Below are 24,987 nucleotides of genomic sequence, written 5' to 3'. Positions count from 1 at the left end.
AAAAAAAATGGCAAACAAAATACCTACCTACCTACCCTATTTCCAAATGCCATGTAATCGGAAGCAGAACTTTTTTTTTTGGGTGGGGGGGACGGAGGCTAATCTTGGAATTGGAGCTTTGTGCCATGTGGGTGCAGGCCAGTAATTTGGCCCGAAATTGCCTACGCCGGCCAAATCACTGATTTGTATGCCCTCATTTTTTTTTTTTTGGCAGGCCATATATTTTGTGGGCCATGATCTTACTTGAGGGTTAAAAAAGAAAGAAAGAAAGGGTAGATGCTGTGAACTGGGCTCGGAGCTCGTTTTTCTGTGGAATTCGGATGAAATTTGGCCCTAAAATGTGTTTATTTTGTAGCGAAGCGTAGCATCATTTGTCAAAATTGCGATGGGATTCGATTCGAGGATATGACTACATTTTTAGGGTGATCATTTTTGGATGGAATTTTCTCCCAAAGCTGGTCATTGGTTAAAAAAAAAATTAAAAAAATAAATAAATAAATAGATAGATAAAAAAAAATGATGATGAAATAAGCTTTAATTTTACGGGTACATGCATCTCAAATACCTTGCAGTGTTGTGAGTATTTATACTGAATTTTGGAAGTAGAGGGATTGACCACTATTCGGTTTATGGTGGCTTACCAATACTGGCCTGCCTGCAACCATTGTGTGCACGCACTCCCGAATTGTTTTGTGCAAAAGCTGTCACGCGCGCCTCCGCCATCGGGGCTTCCGAACTTTATGAACTTTCTGACACTGACATTGTAAATAGAATACAAACAGATACTTTGAACCCGTCCACTGCATTGCGTACGTGCGTTTTATATAGCTCAAAGGTTTGTTTCGCATATGCATTGTAGTCATTTGCATTCAACAGCGATATCACTGCCGTTGGGCGTGAGTTCTGACGGGCTAAAAGCTACCTACTCCCAGTGTAACGTTACGTAACTCGTGCGTATCGCCCCGCTTCTGATCCTACAGGAATTGTCCCGGGACTGTGAGAAGGTAGTTCAAGTTGAAGAATCTCCGAGATTTCAATTTGCAGCCCAAAATGGCGGAGGACATCAAAACTTTCCAAGGCGGTTTCGCCGTTGGTTTTGTTGTATCCTTAGTGTTGTGTTTCGTGTACTTGGGAATTTTGTCGGCTGAGCAGCAACGACCGCTAGTGGTTCCCGTGGAGACATACAAGTTCAAAGCGCCGAAGGTAACAGGTAAGCGTAGCCTATAATTAAACAAACAAACTTCCGTACTTCAGGCCCATTTAACACAAACTGGCACCAGATAAGCTAGCAGATATAAAGGGTGAGTAAATCAAACCGAAACCAAAACCCTAAAAAACACCAAACGTTATAATGACTGGAAAGCCAATTTCATAAGCATGAAATTGCTCAATCTATTCAAAGAATATCACCATTTAAACACACGGACCCTAAAACCTCTTTCGTCACGCGTCAAAAAAAAAGCGATTTCAAGAATCGTCGTCACAATATTAGCCTATGGTCTGAGAACATCACCAGCAATAAAACCTCTTTTTAAAAGTTAAAAATATACAACAGAGTCCTTTTGAAGGCCCGTCTTTAAAAAAAAGGGGGGGGGGTTATAAATCATATTATTTGCCTAGCCATGGTTGTTAATAAAGATATTGTGATAATGTTTCTTTGTAATGTGGACATCATTTTGGTATACGTATTTATCAAAGTAGCTTTCATTAGTTATACGTAATGTTCTAACACTGTGTTGTCTACAAAGAGAAAGGCGGCCCTGCGGCATCGCTGATCCTCAAGTACGGCGTACCAGACAGAGGTCCACTGACCCTCAACTATGAGAACCACATCGTCGGGTACGATCAGGCCAAAAAAATACCGATCTGGGTTGCTGAGTTTATTACCAAGGATCACGTTCAAGGTATAGGCCTGATAGCTGATAATACAACTTGTTTTAATGGGGGGGGGGGGGGTAATTGATTTGATCAAGTTCCCGAAAACGGCAACTCCCTGTGAATTCACAACATTCAACAATAACATTGATAGGAACGACAGTGACTATTACGACAACGACAACAACGAAAACATAAACGTCGTCAACAACAACAAACAAAGACAACAACAAACAAACAACAACAACAACAAAGGCCCCGTCCAATTTTGAGACAGCTTGGCTCATAAATGTCAATGTTTGTGAGACACTTGCACGCGAAAGCTTCATGTCACTTTAATGTTGGCAGACACCATATAAATTAGCTGGATGCTGACCACGTTCATTCAGGGACAAAATGAATTTTGCTTGTCAGTTGCTGATTACTCATTTGTCTATTGGTGATAAAGGTGACGGCGACAGGGACAAGTGCAGCTTTAAACCGGACAGGGACAAAGTGGACAACATGTTCTCATCCACCCTGGACGACTACAGCAAAAGTGGTTACGACAGAGGTCACATGTCACCAGCAGCCAATCACAAACACAGTCAGGTTAGCTTAAGCAATCAAATAGGCTATACATTAAGCTTTGGATTGAGTTGGTTGCCTGAAAATCATTTTTTTGGGTTGAGCCAAAATTGTCGACTCATAATTGGTCTCTTGTAGAATAACTAATTTTTCTGCCGGTTTTTCTTCCGTCGTGACCAAGGACGCCATGTGCGACTCGTTCTTTTTGACCAACGTCGTCCCTCAAAACAGCCAGCACAACCGGCGCTACTGGCGTGATGTCGAGGCGTACTGCCGGGACTTGACCAAGATGTACGAGGAGGTGCGAGTCATCACGGGCACGCTGCTCCTGCCTGACACGGCACAGGGGGCGACACAGGGGAGTCGCTTTGTCAAATACGAGGTAAAGTGCTGAGACATTATTGGTGTGGCTGTGTGATGAATATTTATTTATGTGACCCCAAATAATAGGCCTTTAAAAAGAATTAAATCGGCAACACGTTGAAAAGTATTTTGATGAAATTAACGTAGATTGATTATTTCCAATCTCCTCTGCTAAAGACTCTTTACAGCAAAATAAATCGTATCTTAAAGATGTCGAGAGCGCATATTTTTTTTTAGCGCCTCGTGTACTACACAAGGGCGGATCCAGGGGGGGGGGCAAAGGGGGCCATGGCCCCCCCCCCCCAAAACGAAACCATTTTTTTTTTTTTTAATGTGACATCGCAATAAAGGCAGGCAATGAGTACACCACCATGTTTTCCTCAAAAAAATTGGTTAAAGTGGTCAGAAATTGCCTCAGATCGCACCACAGAGCATCTAGAATCCAAAAAATTTTCGGGGCCCTAGCGGGCCCCGAACCCCACGCCGTAATTTTTTAGACCCACTTTTTGGGGGGACCAAAAATTTTTTTGGCCCCCCCCAAAATTGTGTTCTGGATCCGCCCTTGGTACTACAGAACTGTTTAGGCACTGTCAACGTCGTTATATGACACCAAAGTCCCCGGCCCCGACATTGTCGTCATGATGTCATCATCGATGGGCATTAATCTGTCACTGCAAATGTCGTCAGCTATCTTCAAAGTTCAAACTATTGTAATTATGATCTCCAGTTTTTCCAAATAATTACCGACACTCATCTCCATAAGGTGCCTTTCTACTTAGTACGAGTACTCCGCCATCTGTCGCAGTTCAGTGTAAGATGGAGTCTATTTAAGGGCTAGTCCAGACTTTCTTAAAAATGACAGGCTTTTGATGATTATTGGGTTTTTATCGATAATTTACAGGTAATCGGTGAAAGCAACGTGACTGTACCGACTCACCTTTACAAAATCATCATTGTTGAGAATGCGACAGAAACCGCCAAAACCACACTCTTCGCTGCTGCGTTTCTGCTTCCAAACGAGAAAGTGGATTCAAATATTCCACTAATTACATTCAAGGTATAGGTATGAATTTTAATGTCGCGTCATCTATGGGGTAATTTCTTGTACATATAACCTATTCTGTAACAGGGAGCAGTCATGACTTTCCTTTCTCCTCCAATGATTGAAACATTTCTCGCAGTTTGCAAGGATACATTTTAAACACTTGGTGGCGGTATCATACCATAATTTCAAACGAAGCAGTTTACCGCCACCAATCGTCTCGAGATTAATTGAATGAAAACTCGAAGGACTGCGTCATATACAAGTACGCATCCGTAATTTTCAACTTATGAAAACCAGACAAGTGTTTTTGCACGAAACATACCATCTATTATTTGGTTTTCTTCAAACCAGTACGATATTAATACTACATGTATATGTTATTGAATTCATCTGTATCGGAGCATAATTAAAATAAGAATCAACCAACTGTTTTTATTCACCTTCTTGTCTGAATCAAGGTCCCGTTGTCGCAACTGGAATCAGCGGCCGGTCTCCGGTTCTTTCCGAGGCTCGCCGACGCACCGGTGGGGGATCTATGCTCCATTGACCCGTGCAAGCTGAGGGGAGAGATGGCGGGGTACTCCACCATGGGGAGGCTCCCGTCTGGCTTCTTGCTGATTATTGTTGTTTCTGTCTTAGTGTTTCTTCTGTTTAAGTGGAAGGAACAAGTTGAAAAGGCCAATAAGAAATAGGAAGATAAGAGGAACCTTCAAAATACATGATAAATCAAACTTTTTGTAAAGACGAAAGTCCTTGTGTTTGCTAAAACTTCATAGGACTCCTTTCTAATTATTTACTAAGTGCTTAATTTTAAAACTTGACTGATCATTAAACAACGCCTGGCGTATGAGACCAATTTCCTTTTAAAGTTCACAATATAGGCCTACACGCTAGTGGTATCATTATTATTTCAAAAATGCGGTCATACTATCGTGAACGAAAGTCCACTGCAATGGCAGCCCAATTATGGCTTAATTAGTTGCAATAGCGTTCAGTGCCATGCAGTGACGATCCAGTAGCGTACTAAGGGTTTTTCTACTTTGCAATAATAAGGCAAGCATCTATATATAGGATGCAGGCTCATACGATCGAGGAAAATGCTCAAAGACTCGAAGCGAGGTATCTTTGGCGGCGTTTTTCAAAACATTTTACATACAGTAATTATGACTTGCTGTATACTACCTTTTGAACTCAGCATATCATAGTGAAAGACTACTGTAGTTACTAAAGAGTCGAGTAAGTGTACTGCAATAAAATATCACCACTTCTAAAAAAAACGCCATTCAAACTACTTATGCTACACATCGTGAAAACTAATTGCACCAAATTTCAATTTAATCCATTTTGTATTTCTTGAGTAGTTCATCGGAAACGAGATTGTTCTTTTTGTTCAGTTGTGCAGCATCCGTGTTGATGCGTTGTTGAGACCACTATGGCGCGCCCTCTATTATAGTGGTCTCGATCTCCACCACCAAACTCGATCTGGGGCCAACAACTCAAGAAATACACTTTACATTAAACTGAATTTTCGCACACTCATTTGTCATGATGTTTGACATCAAAAGATTTAATTTCATTAAAAAACGTCAAATAATCAAGATATAATGACCGTAACAATATAGAGGTTTTTTGCGACAAGTACAATCCTAATGGAAGTCAATATGGATTTTTAACGTTTAAAACACTAGATTGTTACAATCATATTATATTTATAGCTCCACGGTTTCTCACGCCATTCAAACTACTTATGCTACACATACTGAAAACTAATTGCACCAAATTTCAATTTAATCCATTTTGTATTTCTTGAGTAGTTCATCGGAAACGAGGTTGTTCTTTTTGTTCAGTTGTGCAGCATCCGTGTTGATGCGTTGTTGAGACCGCTATTTATGTGGCGCGCCCTCTATTATAGTGGTCTCGATCTCCACCACCAAACTCGATCTGGGGCCAACAATTCAAAAAATACACTTTACATTAAACTGAATTTTCGCACACTCATTTGTCATGATGTTTGACATCAAAAGATTTAATTTCATAAAAAAAATTCAAATAATCAAGATATTATGACCGTAACAATACAGAGGTTTTTTTTGCGACAAGTACAATCCTAATGGAAGTCAACATGGATTTTTAACGTTTAAAACACTAGATTGTTACGATCATATTATATTTATAGCTCCACGGTTTCTCACGCCATTCAAACTACTTATGCTACACATACTGAAAACAAATTGCATCATATTTCAATTTAATCCATTTTGTATTTCTTGAGTAGTTCATCGGAAACGAGGTTGTTCTTTTTGTTCAGTTGTGCAGCATCCGTGTTGATGCGTTGTTGAGACCACTATTTATGTGGCGCGCCCTCTCATTATAGTGGTCTCGATCTCCACCACCAAACTCGATTTGGGGCCAACAATTCAAGAAATACACTTTACATTAAACTGAATTTTCGCACGCTCATTTGTCATGATGTTTGACATCAAAAGATTTAATTTCATAAAAAAACGTCAAATAATCAAGATATTATGACCGTAACAATACAGGGTTTTATTTGCGACAAGTACAATCCTAATACCGTCACTCTCTTTATCCAAAGACAATCCCAAAATGAAACCTCCTTGATCTTGACACAAGAAGTGCACCTGATTTAATTACATTTAAAAGTACTAAAATTCCATCAACATAAGAAACCTCACTACAAAGGCCCATGCTATATACTACTTTGAGACTTGCACACCACCCGACCAACGTATGCGACAACCAGAAGATGGTGTTTGCACTTGGCCGAATAGAAACGGAAACAATGTTATAAAACTATTACTGGCTAAAATGTGGAAGTAAGCGCCTTTCACTCTGCATGTGGTGAATATTGAAGGTTCCTTTTGAAAACAAAATGCTCTCGGAAAAGAATAAAATGCTTTCGTACGCATGACTGCTACTTCCTGTCACTTAATGTTCCAGATAAAAAATAGTTAAATGAACTTTTAAAAAAATGCTTTGCCGATATTAGGTCTCATCGCATGTCATTAAGACGCTTCGAATCAGAGATCCCACCAAAATCAAGTTACGCCACGCCCACTTTTATTGTTTACGCTCCTCCCCACTGGCAAAGAGGGCGCTCTCTCGCTTGCGTGTACGAGCGCTGGTTCACTGCAACCTATTGCAAACTTGATGCGCTTAAAGCGACGCAGGAATTTTGTACCAGCCATTGAGTGCAACGAGTTGACTTTGTGAATTGCATGACTTGATTGAAAACATGGACCTCAAAAAGTTGAAGGTAAAATTGCAATTAAAATGTTACGATTACAATAATTTTTCCTATATAAAACAGGGATGTTGAGTTTATGATAGTTATTATCTAAATTGGGCTCATAACGGTAAAAGACCGATGCGTTTATTGGTGCAGTGCTAGTTCATAGTTGCACGGGGTTTCATTTTTAAGTGTGGTTTTGTATTGACCAGTTGTGATATGCAAATGATTTTTTTTAGTACGAAGCGGCTATAATTACGGCAGCCGTAATGCATGCTTTTGCTAATTCATGCTTTGGCACAATTGCAGAATACCCCGCCACTCACCTATCCCACCTCGTATCCGGATATGCGGATACGGAGTCACGCTTGGATGCTCAACCAAATCAACCACACGTGTGTGCCACCCCGTATCCCCGTATCCGCGTATCCACTTCCCGGCACCTACTTTGGACTTAAACGTTTTTCCCCAAAACCACACGCGTACGCCACCCTGTATCCCCGTATCCGCGTATCCACTTCCCGGCACCTACTTTGGAGTTAGACGTTTTTCCCCTGCTCCCCATTCAATTCACGTTGTCTCTGCCTTCGTTATTCTCCAACATGGATATTGATGCTTCGTTCTCAAAAATATTTTCCTCCGCTAAAAATAAAGTCCACCCCGTATCCCCGTATCCGCGTATCCACTTCCCTGCACCTACTTTGGACTTAGATTTATTTAACCACTGTTCCCTATTCAATTCACGTTGTCCCTGCTGGCCGTATTTCTTAATAATGGGAAATAGCGCCCTCTTTAGACCCTCTAGCGCTCAAATCCACCCCGTATATTGTATCCGTGTATTCACTTCCCGACATCTAGCCTACATGTACTTTGGACATTTCTGCAACATTTTCCGACTGCGTAGCCATTTATTTTTAGGGGGTGATTTTCGCGTGGCGGGGTATTCTGCAATTACTCCCATGCTTTTACTAAGTCATTGATTTACCCAAACCAAATAGCATCCTCCTAAGTAGTAAGTCCTATTGTGTCCGTCACATCCCAAATAGGCTAATGTGACATAAACTGCAGTAGGCCAAACTGGTCAAATTCCGCCGATTTGCAGCTCATAACCAAAAAAAATGATTGTGAGTAGGCTTACCAATACTATTGAAGCCCCTGTCTTTGACACGTTGAGAATACAGTAGGTGCTTTATAAGGTATTTTTGTTAAGTCTTTGCTGTGATTTTGGTAACGTTTTGGGCTGGATGTTCATGAAAATACTGTTGTTTATATCGTAGGTCCACTATCGGGCGCTAGTATGACCGACCAAAGTCAAAGTTTGAAGAAGAAAAAAAAGGAGAACTTTCTTGCGCCCCAGTTACTGGGTCTAGCAACCACAAGTACAGTGTTAGATTTTGCGGGAAAAGGTTTTTTTGAGATATTAAAATGTTGCCAAATGCTCCTTTGTTTTCACCAGATTCCTGAGCTGAAGAAAGAGTTGACGTCTCGCGGCTTGGCATTGAAGGGAAACAAGCAGGAATTGGTCAGCAGGCTGTCTGAGTATCTGGAGGAAAATGGTAAAATAACTGAAAACGACAAGTCCACTGCTTGTGTATGTGCTCCACTGTCAGTACAAAAAAATAATAAGGGAATCCCATTCATGAATACCTTTTCGGTAAAAAAAAATCATATAATTTGTTCAAAACATCCCGATTTTGTTCAACAAATTCACTCTATGCTTTTTGAAACATCCCTCTTGCAAAATAATGGAGTGTTCAGCTGGCGAGTAAGATGTAAACAACCCTTTTATGGAGATTGACGCGCGCGTATCATGTTCTGCGCAATGTCGCGCAGAACGCACCTGGCGCGTTGCGTTTTGAATTTAGAACTATAAAATTCTGACTCCCTGGTAGTGTTGCGCATGCCTACGTGAGGATTGTGAACGTTCAACCAATGAAACGATAAGAGGCACTGGATTTTTAGGAGTCCACATTTTATTGTGACACTGGAAAAGTGTTTAAGACCAGCTAGCCATGTCTTTATCATCCGTTTAAGACCGGCCACGTGACGGGCTCTCGACCAATAGGTATTTATGAATGCAAATTATAGCCTAATCAATACTGTATTAATTGTCAAATAAATGGGGTTTTCTGAGCACACAACGTGTAGTACTGATACTTGCTATCAGTCATTAATTGCATTTCTTTTCTTTGATTTTCAAAATTGGCATTCTCTGCTGCCAGGAGATAGCATAATTACTGGAGAAAATCTCAAAATAGACGAAGAGCCGATGGAAAAAGGCAGAGGTTTGTCAGCAAGCTCAAATCTGCCTCTCTCTTTTGCTTTAGCGCAATCTCTTTCTACGTCTAGAATTTGACTTTTTTTCCAGCAAGTTGATGCATCAGAATTCTCTCATCTTCGTCCTACCTAGTAGTCCGAGTATCACCCGTTGTCCAACGGAGCCTTCTCTGTCTCTAGTCTAGTCCGAGTAACTTGGACCCAACTTATCGCCTTTTTAACATTCGGACATGGTCTGGCGATAGTGGGGTCCAAGCTAAAAGTTATATGCCGAGCAACACAATTCTGTCATTGACCCAAAAACCCAACATTGCCTAACAAAAGCATCAGATTTCACCCTCAAAATGGCCTCCTAATATTTTACGCCACCTGAGGTACAAGTAGACATTGATAAGATGGCTGTACTGAAGTTTACTTACGATCCGGAGGAAAAGTGAAATTTCCCTCACGATCGTGAACACGTTAAATTTCACTTTTCATCCGGATCGTAAGTAAACTTCAGTACAGCCATCTTAATTATCGATGTCTACTCGACCTCATATATCCATGCATGCAAATCTATGTGACCCTGCGCTCCAGCCTATCGGAGTCGACATGATGTCATTTTATTCTAAAATCTGGACTTAGCCTTTGATTGGTCAATTTGGATGACATTGTTTTGTGATACAACAATGGGCATACAGATCGAATAAAACCCAACATTAGCTTTCGAAACTGTTAGCAAAATGCTGCGTGTATAGAATACGCGAACGCTCATCGCTGGCTTGACGTGAACAGGCATTCGCATTATGTGCGTTTTTTCAAATACTATGCAGACCTGCCAACTAGTACGATTTTGCCGTATTTCGTACGGGAATTTGTTGAAAATGCGACCGTACGTTTTCCCTCATAAAATACGGGTTTTTACCATTTTGACACGCCTGAAAAACTCCAAGGGCAAGATTACCATATGCGAAGTTCACTAATTTTCCTCTGTATTGACTAACAAGCCCCCAGATATCGATTTCATGTCATCAAAGTCAATTTGAGCAGTGAGAAAATACAAGCATTTTCTTAGAAAACACTTAGACTTTTTCAGTCCAATCTCATAGGGTTTGTACACAGGGTGTTGAGTGAACTTCGTATATAGAAATCTTTCCACTAAGTTCAAAGCGGCCGTGGGTGTAAATTATGCTAGATAAAATCGGCTGAATCAACATACAGTACATGCACATGCACGCAGCAAACGATGCGTACACGAACTGAATCTGGTTTCACGATTCCCTCTGTACAATGTACATGTGTACACGGTATCAAAAAACTAGAACCAGACCATTCCCGAAGTGCCGATACTTCAAGCAGCGACACCCCTGCCGCAAAATAAATGTCTGTATTCGTACACACACATACCAGCAGGAGTACGTACGGCAGATCTTACGTGCAGTCAACCGACTTTCTTTTTCTCAGTGCACACACGACACGGTTGAAGATAGTCACAACACGCGTGCACGTGTTCCGATTGTCAAACGTTTTTTTTTATTACTATTCCTATACTACGTTCTGATATGAAAACAAAAATCAGGAAAATCAACAAAGAGCGGCCCAAACCGAACTGGAGAAATCAGCTAGCAAATGCAACAAAAGTGATTTCTTTTTCGGGTAGGCCAAGTTCTTTTTGATGTGTTTTTGTAAAATAAAACTGTTCGATCGCTGTGTATTTTATAACATTCAGTAGGACTATACTGATTTCTGCATGGTGCGTGCAAATATGATTGAAAGTGGCAGTTTGTTTGGCGGCGACACGTGATAAAACATGAATGTTTAGATTTTAATTTAATACTTGGAAGTCCTTTGATGTTTCACTTGCATTACAATTTTATTTATTTCAAACATTAGGGTTTAGTCTAGTCTTTAGTTTAAGGATCTAGACTTTTAATAGTTTTTGAAGCAGTTTGTTCATGAATAAGGTATATGATCAATATTCTTATTCATGCAAATTGTTTGATTGGGTTTACCACCCGCAGGGAATCCTCTGGTCATATTTTTTTTTGGAACTTTAATTAAGATGTAACAGCATTGAAGCAATATTTATTTGTTCGTATAGCTCGTCTATGCATATTTTTGAAAAATACAGTTTTTTGTGTGAAAAATACAACTTTCGGAGATTCAGAATACAGTTTTTCGATCCCAAAGGTTGGCAGGTCTGACTGTGTTATGATCATTCGAAGCTACAGGACGTTCGCGCATCGCATAACATATTGTTACAGGTCACGCGACCGCAGCCTATTTTTGCTAACACAATTTGCAACGTAAAAGCAAAATAGTTTAATTAGATGTCCATGACAACGTGTTACTGAAGACCCGATATAGACAAATCTGTTGGCAGCCATTTTCTGCGGTGGAACCAGGATCGCGCGAGTGGCGCTCAGGTAGTACGCATACGCTTCGGGCTCATTCGACCAATAGGAATTCCAAAATGCGCGCGTGTCTTATCTTTAACCCTGCGCAGAGTGACCTGCTACCTTTTGGGCCCCAGGTAACCAAATTTTTTGGAAAAAAAAAAATTGAGGGCCAATAACGTTCACCTCCTATTTAATCCTCATTCAACCCTTGCCAAATCAGCTGGTTCAATGAACTTTGCAGCCAGGGCTACACCCAGGCCGTGCCAACAAACTTTCGACCAGGCCTCCTGCCAAGTCTCATTGAAACATCAACAAAGACCTGTAACTTGACACAGCCATCTCCCTTCATAACTGCATACCACAGCCGCCAGTCAATTATCTTTCCAGCGCACTGTCTGGCAACTGTCTGGACACTGTCTGGCACGTGGCTTTTTGTTGTATTGCTATGAATAGGATCTTGCTAGTGCGGGAAAGTACCTGCTGCCCAGAGGGCAGCAGTTGACGAGTTGTTGTAAAGTTTTTTTGTAAACGCTGCGCAGGGTTAAGAACTCGTGCAGCATGCGCATGAGCGTGACACCACCGCAGTAACTTCTTCCAATTCTTGTTGCCGGATTTCACTATAGAAGGTGCCAGCCGAATGGTCAGAATGCAGTCTTGTTGCCTAAATAATTGCCGAATCTGCTCGCAAATCATGGACCCTTGCTGTGCATGGGGAAACCAGTGGTGTATTCCTTATACTCTGACTTTCAGAGTAGACATCAGGCTTCATAACTTCCTCCTGTGATATAAAAAAAATCTCTTGGTCTGGGAAGGGTAACAATTGAATTAATTGTGTTGTTTCAATGTAGTACAGAATGATACCTGCTTTGTGCTTTTTGCTGCAGTAAGAATGACCTTGCGTTTAGAGTGTAAAGTCCTGGGCCCAATTTCATAGAGCTGCTTAAGCACAAAATTTGCTTAAGCACAAAAAAAACCTTGCTTAATATAATCAGTTTACCCACCAAAACTCCATGCGATTGTTATGCCAAGTAAACAACAGCTAAATTACCAGTCACAAACAATGTACATTGCATGGAGTTTTCAAAGGTAACCTGATCATATTAAGCCAGGTTTTTTTGTGCTTAAGCAAATTTTGTGCTTAAACAGCTCTATGAAATTGGGCCAAGCTTAATGTGGTGGCTGTAAATGACGTTGGTGAAACTGTAAGAATACCAGCGGAGCTGGGCATAAGCTTTGTAGCTTAGCACGGTGGCAGGTGTAGTGACTGCCAAGAATGTGCTGATGAATAGGACGACACCTCAACTTGGAGTTATCTCTGTGAAGGGCATATTACTTGCTGGTTATACAACAAAATGGCCCTTTGTGGACTAAGGTCTTGAATCAGACAACAAACTTTCTCAAAAAGTGTTAAAAGACTGCCATGAATTTAATATGTGAGGCTTTTGTTCATTTCTGTGTTTTCATCACAGATGAGTCAATCCTCGACAATGGCACGGAGCCCACAGATGCAATTTTAACACCTGGAGGTAAGTACACTTTTGTTCTTTAGTTTTATGAGGTGAAATCTACGTGTCAAACTACTAATAAGATTTGCCCAACTGTCCTGGATTCATTGCAATGTGTTGCTGTCAGACCTGTATTGTTTTTGATAGCAAACGCATGACTGGTTGATTTTAAGAACAATTCCACTGATATAAGAAGTCTTACGCTCGCTTTTTATTCTTGTCTTTTTTTTTTAGTTGAAGAAGATCTCTCAGAACCAGAGGTAAGTTTCAATTAAACTATTTAGTCTTAGCGAACATGCGAAGCGCTTTCTCACTGTTGAGTAAATTTGTATCGTGGTTGTGAGTGCTTGTCAGATCCCGATCTCTCCAATGTCATTTTTCGCAGGATGAGCCGAGTCTTCTCGACGATGAGGAAGAAGAAGAAGAACCAGAAGCAGCTGTTGTCCCAGCAACCGTTGTCAAGGTTTCATCCCCTGTTGCCCTGCAGAGGATGCCCATCGTGGTGGCCCCTGAAGAGGCCAAGCCCACTGCCCCCGCGGTAACGGCGCAAAAAATTGCCATTGCTGCACCTACTGCCACAGTGTTGACTCCAGCTCAGGTATTGAATGAGCTTTAAAAAAAAATGTAATAAATAGGTTTATTTGAAGTGAAACTTCTCATTTAAAGGTTTTAAGTTATCTTTTGTTAGTTTGAATCAGGCTCTGATAAATCTGAGAGCAATTTAACTGAATTTGGAAACTTAATCTTGTTTGATTGCAGAAAAAAGCGTTAAGAGCCGAAAGATTCAACACACCGCTCTCAGAAGACGCCAAGAAACAAGCAAGATTAGAAAAGTATGTACTGTATAATTATGTTTCATTATGTTTCATTTTGATGACTTGTTTGTCTTAAACGGGGGCAGTAGTATTCATGTCATTCTGCTCATTATTATTTGTGAATCATGAATATGCATATGAGAATTATTCATGATTATGTAAATTATTCACATTGCGACCTAGGTTTGGAGGCAAGCTAGCTGGTACAGCATCTGCTGGAGCAGTGCCCAAAACACAAGGCAGTGTATCAACAATGTCGGTAAGCCATTTGCAAAATATCATTTAGTCAAATGCAGCCTTGTATTTTTGAATCACTAAATCTGGATTTTTAAATGATTTGATTTTTGAAGAGCTATAAATATCTTACAATTTTGTTTCAGACCTCAAAACATTGGTAATTCAGAATGGCATTATACTCCTGTATTAATTTTGTTTGTTTAGAAAAGCATGAAGATATAAGGCCAAACAAAAAAAGTCTCCGGTTTCTGGTATGCGCGCGCGTCGCCGCAGCCATGCGCGTCGGCAAAATGAAAAAGTTTTTTTTTCAATGAAAGATGATGTCTCAAAACTGCCAAGCTCACTGGTTTGACTGGAATCCTGCTGCTGCACAGTTTTAACATGTTTTTAGATTGGGTTATGGTCGAGAATAAGCTTTATGTGGCCTCTCTGGACTCCCATATATTTGCACTAAGTTTAGTCGGGCACCATTTGCAGTCATCAGCCGACATTTGAAGCAAAAAAATCAGGTAAAAAAAAAAAAAAAAAGCCGCGTCGCCGCACCACTTTTTGGGCAAGCTCCATACCAGAAACCGGAGACTTTTTTTGGCCTAATAATAAGTTTGTTCTTTCAGTAGTTGATATTTTTTGTTTTGAATGCAGTCTGATGCTCTGGAGAAGTTGAAGAAGCGATCAGAGAGGTTCGGCACAGCTGTCTCCCCCGTCGTCAAAAAGGTCAGTTTACAGGTTTAGGGTTTGTGACTCCTAAATTGAGGATCAGAGGTTCGAATCCTGCTGCTGGCCAAACGTTGTGTCCTCGGGCAAGCTACTTTACCCCTACTTGCCTCTCTCGGCCAAAGAGTATGAAATAGGACCATCAGAAACCTCATGATGGACTGGCATCCAATTCAGGGAATAATAAGTTGCAGTCCCTTTATGTCAAGGAAACCAGCCTAATTGTCAAAACACAGACTTGTGCTTATCAAAGACTAAGATAATGCAGCATTTACTGTAGTAGTTAGTGAAGGTGTGTTTCTTCCTTGCTTTCATTTAACAGACCGATGAGATGGATCGACTCTTAAAACGTAAACAGCGCTTTGGCGTAATAACCAACACCACCACAGCCAATGTGACTGCCACTGCGACAGGAAATAGGAGAATATCAACAGAGGGCGCTACAGGTGATACCGAGGTAGGATGTTAATGCGTCTGCACATTAACCATTGAGGGCGCTATGACCTACTCATGAAACCCAATTGCTGGCCCTTGCAAATTGCTGATGATTTGAAATTTGAAAGCTCAGTTTTGTGTAGGAAATAGTTTACAACTTTAAACAATACACCAAAGTAAACATGCATTTTATTAAGCTCTGGCAGAAGCTTCTACATATCACTTGGTGGTCGGTCGGTCTGTCTGTCCATGCACCTTTCCATGTGTCATGGTGTCTGTCTGTGTCTGTCCCCGAAAATTGACCAAAAGTGTGGTGTTCCATATGTGCCATCAGCGTCGCATTTTTCGACGTCGCATTTTTCAGCTCTGGCAGGGATTATTTTGATCGATTTCATGCAAGACTTTCATGCAAGACTTCTTGCAACACGGCCAGAACTTATTGTGCACTCGCATTTGTTGGAGATTTAAAAAACACTGTATCTGTCATTTGTTGAATTTGAGTAATGGACTTCACTAGGAGCTGTAAAATTTGACGGTTTTTTTTAATTATGTGTTTATTGACAGGCAAAGAAAAAGAAACGTGCAGAGAGATTCGGTCTGGCGTAACCATGGAAACGCACCCTGAGGGATCGCTGCTGTCACCAAAATGTGTACACTGCAAGCACTCTTGTCAATAGCAAGAAAAAAAAATGGGTTGAAATTTGCAATTGTGGTGTAAATGTTGAGGCTGTATTCCAGCATAATAGTGAAGGCCATGCTTCATGCGAATTTGACGTCACGAAATATTCGCTGCGAAATTCGCCAGAGTTAAAATGTGTTCAACTTTTGCGAATTCGCAGTGTGAAAACGTGCCCCAAGGTCACACCGAGTTATGAACCTGCCTTTCTAAAGAATGGAAGTGGTCATTTCTAGAAATATTCAAATCTCACTTAAGATTTCTGTCTTATATCTTTATGATCAATGTCAAACATTTCCTGAATGAGAAACCAAGGAGCTGAAATTTTTAGAAGTCGTTGAAATTTTCTTGTAAATTTTGCTTATCCATTTAGGTCACCGATTAAGTATACAAATGACATTGGCTTGTACCCCGACTCCATATAATGAAACTGAATGCTATTCTGGTTCTCTTCCTTGTCAATGCATATCTGATGTTTATCAGCACTTCCATCTTAAAATCTTCTCTCCCGTTTTTGCCAAAATTATTTGCTTCCTTTATTGTGACTGATGGATTTTGGCATAAATTTTCCAGACATTACTGTGTTAAGGTTTGAAAAACTTTGGCTGAATATGTACAGCATTTTCTGTCGTTTTTTTTTATTGGTGTACATGTAGATAGTGAAGACATTTTTTAGTGAACTTTTACCTCAGACTTTTGGGTGTATTTCTTTGAAGTTCAAATCAGTATAGACCCGTTTGGTAAACGATGTGCACTGCAAATCTTCAATGGCAAAGTCCGGTTGAATTATTTTGTAGTTTTTTTTTAAATTCTCTGGACATTCTGGTTGTGTTTTGTCGGGAAAAATATGAGTTTGCATTTGTAAATGTTAAGGGAAGAATGCAAAATTAAACGAGGGGTACCCAAGGTTTTACCCAAGGTTACCCCTTAAAAACATGTTAAACCACGGTAAACCTTGAGGTAAACCTTGAGGTAAACCTCGCGGTAAACCTCGCGGTAAACCTCAAGTTACCTCCTGTTTATTAAATTTTGCATTCTCCCCTTATTTCAATGCCCAGTTTTTACCTTCTCCAGCAGCTTTCAAGATGTGGACGAAGATTACTTGTATTAGGTGTAAATAGTATTTTAAATGTAAAATTGTTGGGGTTCTTTTGTTGGCTTTGTATCTGGTATAGAATTAGAGGACAATTTTGGTTGGTTTTTTTTTCGTTTTTTTTTTTCATTTACTTTATAATGTTACCTACAATCAGTGCTTCTCTAAAAGCATTACATATTTTTTGCGTTTGGAGATTTGATGCGGCAAGTAGTTTTAAGCTGTACATGAACAATTCTTTGTCAGGGTGTTTTTCCAAAAGGCTGGACGAAAAAGAAAAAAAAACCGGTCAAGTGCTGGAAATATTCCCACCAGCAGAAAATAGAGGGTTCGAGTCCCACCCTCGCAGCCTTCCATTTAATGTTCACAGGGTCTCGGGAAGAACACAAGTGTGGACAATGTTTGCAAAAACAGAAACTTTTACGATAACTCAAAAGAACCTTTGTATGTCATTAGATATGTACACACTAGTATACTTACTGCACACATGCAAAGTAGTCACAAAAGTGTAATGCAAATTATGCAAGTTTGAACAAAATGTCGAAATTGTATTTCACTTTTTGTAAATTTTCAAACTTTTGCAAGGCACAGAATGGCAATAAAATAGTCTCCAAACATTTGAACAAAAAAACTCATTTTGCTGGTATTTTGTTGTCTTGTGATGTCATTCTTCAGACATTAAGATGTTTTAATATTTGAGGACATTTAAAATATTTTAAGACAATTTACAACCACATTAAATTTGTCTTAATATTTAATTCTTTGGAATAATCATACAAGATTTTCTATAACATCATGCTTAAACCATTTCTTTACTTAAGCCTTTTTAATCTTTGCACTTTACAATTTTGGAGAAAAGTACATAATCTACAACAAATCTACCAATGGAATGCCTTCTTGCTAAAATTAAATGGCTAGTATCTAACAAAGCAAACTTCTGATTGGCTGATGGCAAAAAATCTAAAAACTTAAAAATCAACCTGGCCATTAGTTCAACTAAAACTTTAAGATAATAAACGTTATAAACATGTATTTTGTTTGGTATTTCGTAAGTGGCAGCTTTATTTCTGAAATTGTATGTGATTTTAAACACATTTTGTCTTATTTCTCAATTTCTGCTCATGTGCGTTTGATGATCATATACAAGTTGAGAAGCGAATTGTAAAATACACCATGTATTTTCTCCACCTCGTTTTCACACCAAACCACACATGTAAGTCCGATATGCAATGTAATCCTTCCCACTCAAAACCCAATGCGACACTTTTGGACACTAGAGGGAGCCCTACTTCCTGAGCTTGTACCCGATGATGGGTTTGTACGGTGTGTGGATCATAGTATTGTAGTTGATGGTTGGGAAGTACCCGTCGACGAGCGTCAACTCGTACTTGCGTATGAGAACGGACATGAGGGTCTTGATCTGGACGTAGGCAAAATTCTCCCCGATGCATCGGTGGCGACCGGCTCCGAATGGGACGTACGAGAACTTGTCACTGTTTGAGGCATTCTCATCAATGAACCTGCCAAAATTTGAATCGAAAAGTGTTGATAAGCTAAACAAAATGAATCTCTCAAGTTTAATAATGATAATTACTTCATTTACATATAATAAAAATAACATTGAATTGACGCAAAGCATTATGGGATACTTATAAAAAATTATATTTACACATGATTCAAATAATCCAGTGAAATTCTCTTTTGTCCTTATCAGTCCCAGAATGCTTTGCAGTCCATTACAATTTTCCAAGATGGCTGGATGGCGTATTTATGCATATCTTACCGGTCAGGGTTAAAGGTCAAAGGCTCCGGCATCCATTGGTCCTCAATGCGTTGATTGACCGTCGGTGAGACGCATACCTGATGCCCAGGGGGAATGACGTAATCCTTGAAAGTCTGCAGAAAAAAAACCCCATAACCGTTTAATGAATTAATTTGTCTGACTTCCATACTTACGATTATTACATAAAATAGCAGCAGCGCTACTCATTTTGGTTGTGGTTAATTATTTACTTACCACGGGCTCCTTTGCAACTCTCATCATGGTCATGATGGGTGGGCGTATCCGTAAGGTCTCCTTCAGGCAGCGGTCCAATAGCGTCATCTCTTTCACCTATGAATAATTCATGTCACGAATAATTAAATGCTATAGACACAATTGCCAAACATAAGTTTTTCAAGAGATGTGTTATGAGCAATAATATGACTCCCACTCTGAACATACTCCTATCTGACAAATGTCGTGATTCTTTCATTTTCAAAAGTCTGTATTTGCTGTTTTCAAATAACTCAAAACTGAATATTCATTACCTCGTCATAAGTTAATGGTTCGTCTATGTCACCTCCGCATATCCTCAGTTGCTCTTGATAACAGCGTTCCTGATTTGAAAAAAAAGCACATTTTTTAACAATTCATGCCTGTGAGCTGTGTTTTACCCGATTAGCAGCGACCCTCCCATCACTCAACTCCTCCCCTTAAGCCACTCCCCTAAAAGACCCTCCCCCATTGTCCTCTCCCATCCCCTAAGCCCCTCCCTCATCTGTAAGCCCCCTTCCGACTCCTCAAGCCCCACCCCTCTTAGCTCCTCTCCCAGTCCTAAACCCCTATCTGACCCCTAGCTAGCCCTTCCCCGCCCCTATTAAGCTCCTCCCCTTCCCTGAGCTCCTCCCCCATCGCTTAGCCCCTCCCCATTCCTACCTGTAGATCTTTGTCTTTTGCCAGGAAGAATCCCAGCCAGGAGCTAGTAGTTGAAGACGTGTGCTGCCCGGCCAGCAGTAGACCTATGCACATCCCCGCGACCTCGTCATCCGTCAACAGCTCGCCAGTCCTAGAAACAAGTACAAAAACGAACGTGGCCGAAGTGGGTATTAGTGGATGTGGCTTCCCTACAATGGCCACTTGAATGCAAAATTATGTATCCTTGATGCCATGTTAGCGATGGATTTAAAGGAACTTACTTGTATGTTGTTGTTATCAGTGTCTGCAGCATGTCATCATCGGGATCCTCGCATGCTCTCCGTTGTTGAATGGCCTGTTAAAAAAAAAAAAAAAATCTCCATTAATTTGTTCCATTTTTCTGAGCTGTTTCCTAAAATGAATTTTTTAGAGATGAGTTGAATGACGGTAGGACTCATTCAAGAGAGGGGGGGCGTGACTTTCATTGGGTATTCCCATTTTATCACGAGGGGTGTTAGATAGTGAAACAGGATACAACTATACAACATCCATATAACATCCTATATCACACTAGGAAAATTCTCAAGACAAGTCTGGGAATTTTTGAACAGCCCCCTCTTGTGTTACCTTGTAGAAGATGTTCTTGACCTCCAGGTGGGCGCGGTCCCTTTTACGAAAGCTCGGGAAGGGGATCCAGCTGGGGAACAACCAGGCCAGGTGACTGAAGCCGCCATCCAAATCCATGTACAGCTGGGCCACATGCTCATCGAGCTGGGAGCGGATTTCCTTCCCTAATCCGATAAATGGAGACATGAGGTCAAAGGCCATAAGGCAAAATTGAGGAAATTTAGGTAAAGTGTCTTGCCAAAGGACAATAATTTTAAACTCGATTAACGCTGGCTGACGGCTCTAGACACAGCTGGATGAAAGCCGATAAGCCAGGGGACTGCTATTGCCGCTTTTCTGCTGCATAACGCATCCATTCACAGACAACGGCTGAATGCCTACACGTACACATTCAACCCAATGTGTAGTTGATACCGGCGTCAAGGATGTATTCGTCAATGCGTTGATTCCTAAATATTCATGTAGTTAGAATTTGAACACTAATTTTAAGTGTATAAAATTAAATTTAGTAGAATATGGAACTGAGAACATGTTTCAAATTAAAATTCAATGCTGATTCTAATAACTTTTTTGGTACATATAAATGCCTGGAAAATAAAAAGCTATGATACTGTACCATGCAGACAGCGACTTGCTGTAAGAATGATCAACTCTGACATTGCTATGAACAGATCTAGAAGAGAAAAAAGGAAAGTAGAAAACGTATTATTATTTTAATACAATGATTTTATAATTTTATTTATTCTTCTGATTTTAGAATTTCTTTTTTTTCCCACAAACAAGAAACAAGAGACAACAAAATATTAAGAAAATTTCTGGAAAAATCTCTTGTCCACATCGAACGCTTTATTCTCTTATTTTTTCTGGAAATCGTGAAATTCTTACTGTCTTGGCCCCTCTCTTCCTTCCATCTTTTCAGGTAGTTTTTAGCTTCGTCTTGGACAAGTGGAACGTGCTTGCGAAACTGAGCGATGTTCAGACCCATCTTGAGAATCTTCTTCTGCTCAAGAAATTTCTGTAAGAAATAAATTTTGTGCAATTTTAATAAAAAAGTTTATGACCTTGTTTCATGGCCATATAAGGTAAAATTTGAGATGTATTGTAGAAAATTAACCAATTGCAATATTTGGCGACAACAAAGTTGCTCCTCTGTGTAATTTTATTACTATATTTTGTTGTGTTTTTCAGCCGAAAACAGATCCAAAAAGTCTTGGGATTTTCCTTCAAGATACTTGTAATGGAGCCTGTTAATGTATGCAGTTTCTTGGTATTGCACTATTTCACATTGCAGTAAGAACAAATACAAGCTTTGTACATTTTGACAACCAGCATAAAATTCATTCACGTCAAGCAGTTTCTTCCAATAACCCATTTGTGAGCCAACCCTTGCTAAGTGCAATATATTGCTGGTACCAGCACACACAAAAACACCCTGAAATCGAAACGCATTAACTTCCTCTTTTGAATAAAAGAAAGGGTTGCTACAAAAAGCTTTTTTTTAAATTGATTTGAATGACTTCATAACTGATTTTATTTTTGTTCATTTTAATACCCACAATCTTTCACTCATGCAAAAACACATGCCTTTTTACAACTGTATATTTTTTTAAAAGTCTTCACACAATTCATATCTATTCAGCAATCGATCTCGTCTTGACTTTCCAAATTTGAAAATATTTGACCTGATTATTTTACTCCTACCCAGTGACATAATATTCCACTGTTTGTTTAAGGATATTTCGGTACTAATACAATGCCTCACATCCAAATATAAGCTAGAATATCTAAAGTCAACAAAAACTACAAAAAAAGGCTGCCAATAGAAATAGTCTGTGTTTGAGATGCAAAGGTCAAAATCCTGGCCAACACAAAAGAAAAATCTTGTTGAACCAAAATTAACTTTTATCTGTAGTTGTCGCTTTGTCCAACCGATAAAAAGGCACTGAATTATACTATTTTTAGTAGCAAGTCTTTAAAAAAATTTAATTGAAAAATGAAAAAGAATGAACGATTTATCAGCAGTGGAGTTATTTCAAGGAAAATAGTTCCATGAAGTAACACTTATTTACCCCTACCCAACCATAGGAGATTTCAATAAATTAAAATATTTAAATCACACTTACTGCATTTGGAACATCATAAGCCACGCCCTTTCCAAATACGGGTGTGGTCAGCCGGCCATACACCTCTTCCGCATTCAGCTGCTCATTTTTACTGTTGAAGAGGACAGCGCTTGACTCCGGACCAATGAGATAGGTGAAGGTTTGTCCGATCATCGTGAAGCTGAAAATCTCACCATACTGGGGTAAAAAAAAATGAAATAATTTTTGAAAAAAAAACAGAGTAGAGTTTTCAATAAATTCATGTTCATATTGTCTCAATCAATGTGGAGTTAGGGCAAGTAAAAAAATTAACCACTTTTTCGTTTCCGCACGATTCCTTTTTAGGCCAAAAAAAAAAAGTCTCCGGTTTCTGGTATGGAGCTTGTCCAAAAAGTGGTGCGGCGACGCGGCTTTTTTTTTTTTTTTACCCGACTTTTTTGCTTCAAATGTCGGCTGATGACTGCAAATGGTGCCCGACTAAACTTAGTGCAAATATATGGGAGTCCAGAGAGGCCACATAAAGCTTATTCTCGATCATAACCCCATCTAAAAACATGTTGAAATTGTGCAGCAGCAGGATTCCAGTCAGACCAGTGAGTTTGGCGGTTTTGAGACATCATCTTTCATTGAAAAAAAAACTTTTTCATTTTGCCGACGCGCATGGCTACGGCGACGCGCGCGCATACCAGAAACCGGAGACTTTTTTTTTTTGGCCTTATCACCCGCCTCCTATTTTGTTTTTTAATTCATACATTCGCGATAATCACACATGTATACAGTTCATTGTTAACATATTGTCTTTTTATTTGTTTCCACTAAAATTGTAGCTACATGTAGATGTAGAAAGCGTTAATGCTCCTTTAGACACAATTTTGTATCAGCGAAAGAGTTGAGAAAATGGAAGAGTCTATCTGCCATCTTAAAAAATTTGCCATCTTGGGGGGAAAAACCAACCAAACAACGCCTGCCTCCCTCATTTTTTCAAAAGCCCAGACGAGAAACTATTTCTTTTACTTTTTTTTTTTTTTTATGTCAAGGAAATCACAACCATTGGTCGACTCATCAATAACCAAATTTGCATAGCTAATCAAATTTACATAAAATGTACAATAAAATATTAAACATCATCAAGAAATGGTTCGAAAAATGGATACCTTTTTATAAGAATCCTCCAGAAACTTGATAGGGTTTTCTCCAAATTCAACTGCTTTGCCGAGAAATGGGATACCAGGGATGCTTGGAGGCAACTTGATGTCCTGCAGAGAGGGGGAGGGGTTGTAATGTTTCAGAAATAAAACTCTGATTTAGTATAAAAAAATTATTGAACGTGATCAAAATATACACAGCCTACCGGTATTTAGTTTTGCTGAGACTTTTCCCAAATCATCAGAACCTATCTTGCTAATGTTAACATTTAGAGATGTAATATTTTAAGTACATGTGTAATTAATACTTAGGCAAGTTATAAAGAATGTTAAGTCTAAAATGGAATAATTTAGTCTTTATTATTTTGAGCCAAGAGAGAATTGACAACTGTAATGTTGATGATGCGTCAATGAAAAATTAAGGAAAAATAGTAAAAATTTAAAAAGGTACTTCTCAAAAATTGTCGATATTAAAATGTTTAAGACATGAAAATGATGAGGAATGAACACAGAAAGATGTAAACTGGGTGATGCAGTTACTATAGCAACTGAGCGATGAGGGAGAAATAAAATGCTCTTAAATAAAATGTTATCGATAATTACCATAGTTCTTTCTTCATGACATCATAATTTTGCTCATACCGAAATATACGATATTTGGTTTCAAAAGCAGGGACTAAGCTAAGGCCTACCGATTTTCCTTGTGTTCCTCCCAACATCTTGCGGAACACCGCCCCGACCACGAGCACGAACGCCGTGGTCACCAGCACCATCGTCATCGTACTCGTGTCCTGCCATCGCCCGATCGCCCCCTCCACCAGAGAACTGCCGGCTCCTGCAATCGTCATGATTGAATTCTATTTCCTGTTCTTAGTCTGACGGAAAATATGGCAAATAAGTGACTTAAACTGACAAGAATCGGATGATACGGTGGCAGACGACGTTGTGTTACCGAATTTACAAGCGCCAGTGGTCCGATCAACGATTTGGGTCACTCTGGGTCAAAGTTTATCTTAATGGCCAATCAGAGTGCGAAATTGTATTAATATATGCGTTAGAAAAAATGAATAAACATTTAATTTTTTCCTCGCAAAGGAAAAACTCGAGAGAAATGATACCCTTTCCTCAAAAACGATTAAAAAAGTATTGGGTTTTTTTTGGAATTGGTCTTTGGAAGGGGGAAAATTTATTATTGAAATTGTG

At 39.6% G+C, this 24,987-nt stretch overlaps 3 protein-coding genes across 3 annotated transcripts; 2 read left to right on the top strand and 1 right to left on the bottom strand.

Moving 5' to 3' along the window:
• Window positions 1-840: 840 nt before the first annotated feature.
• LOC119719188 (nuclease EXOG, mitochondrial-like) lies at window positions 841-5,165 on the top strand. The gene is made up of 6 exons (XM_038188548.1): window positions 841-1,210; window positions 1,749-1,904; window positions 2,324-2,466; window positions 2,624-2,824; window positions 3,707-3,862; window positions 4,309-5,165. Exons 1-6 carry the CDS (start codon window positions 1,051-1,053, stop codon window positions 4,540-4,542), a joined length of 1,050 nt encoding a protein of 349 aa, XP_038044476.1. The 5' UTR covers window positions 841-1,050; the 3' UTR covers window positions 4,543-5,165.
• Window positions 5,166-7,007: 1,842 nt separating this feature from the next.
• Window positions 7,008-17,848, top strand: LOC119719260 (SAP domain-containing ribonucleoprotein-like). Its single transcript, XM_038188641.1, has 10 exons — window positions 7,008-7,127; window positions 8,557-8,656; window positions 13,228-13,284; window positions 13,498-13,523; window positions 13,649-13,861; window positions 14,023-14,096; window positions 14,262-14,337; window positions 14,958-15,029; window positions 15,352-15,486; window positions 16,029-17,848. Exons 1-10 carry the CDS (start codon window positions 7,107-7,109, stop codon window positions 16,068-16,070), a joined length of 816 nt encoding a protein of 271 aa, XP_038044569.1. The 5' UTR covers window positions 7,008-7,106; the 3' UTR covers window positions 16,071-17,848.
• LOC119719259 (lanosterol 14-alpha demethylase-like) lies at window positions 17,354-24,778 on the bottom strand. The gene is made up of 12 exons (XM_038188640.1): window positions 24,477-24,778; window positions 23,794-23,895; window positions 22,661-22,837; window positions 21,423-21,552; window positions 21,154-21,210; window positions 20,538-20,701; window positions 20,192-20,265; window positions 19,932-20,061; window positions 19,544-19,612; window positions 19,251-19,346; window positions 19,017-19,129; window positions 17,354-18,753 (listed from the first exon to the last, which is right to left on the bottom strand). Exons 1-12 carry the CDS (start codon window positions 24,630-24,632, stop codon window positions 18,519-18,521), a joined length of 1,503 nt encoding a protein of 500 aa, XP_038044568.1. The 5' UTR covers window positions 24,633-24,778; the 3' UTR covers window positions 17,354-18,518.
• Window positions 24,779-24,987: the final 209 nt, after the last annotated feature.

The sequence above is a fragment of the Patiria miniata genome, unplaced genomic scaffold (assembly GCF_015706575.1).
Source record: "Patiria miniata isolate m_02_andy unplaced genomic scaffold, ASM1570657v1 HiC_scaffold_8, whole genome shotgun sequence".
In the NCBI taxonomy this organism is placed as follows: Eukaryota; Metazoa; Echinodermata; class Asteroidea; order Valvatida; family Asterinidae; genus Patiria; species Patiria miniata.
The sequence above is the reverse complement of the archived record's forward strand: the minus strand, read 5'-3'. Positions and strand labels throughout refer to the sequence as shown.

Excerpts from the sequence above, each read along its gene's own strand:
- LOC119719188 (XM_038188548.1), top strand. The coding sequence starts at position 1,051 with ATGGCGGAGGACATCAAAACTTTCCAAGGCGGTTTCGCCGTTGGTTTT. Across the intron at positions 1,211-1,748 it reads CAAAGCGCCGAAGGTAACAG|AGAAAGGCGGCCCTGCGGCA; the intron begins GTAAGCGTAGCC and ends TTGTCTACAAAG. Across the intron at positions 2,825-3,706 it reads GTCGCTTTGTCAAATACGAG|GTAATCGGTGAAAGCAACGT; the intron begins GTAAAGTGCTGA and ends GATAATTTACAG.
- LOC119719260 (XM_038188641.1), top strand. The coding sequence starts at position 7,107 with ATGGACCTCAAAAAGTTGAAG. Across the intron at positions 13,862-14,022 it reads CAGTGTTGACTCCAGCTCAG|AAAAAAGCGTTAAGAGCCGA; the intron begins GTATTGAATGAG and ends GTTTGATTGCAG. Across the intron at positions 14,338-14,957 it reads GCAGTGTATCAACAATGTCG|TCTGATGCTCTGGAGAAGTT; the intron begins GTAAGCCATTTG and ends TTTTGAATGCAG.
- LOC119719259 (XM_038188640.1), bottom strand. The coding sequence starts at position 24,632 with ATGACGATTGCAGGAGCCGGCAGTTCTCTGGTGGAGGGGGCGATCGGG. Across the intron at positions 20,266-20,537 it reads TCAAGAACATCTTCTACAAG|GCCATTCAACAACGGAGAGC; the intron begins GTAACACAAGAG and ends TTTTTTTAACAG. Across the intron at positions 19,130-19,250 it reads GAGTTGCAAAGGAGCCCGTG|ACTTTCAAGGATTACGTCAT; the intron begins GTAAGTAAATAA and ends TTTTTTCTGCAG.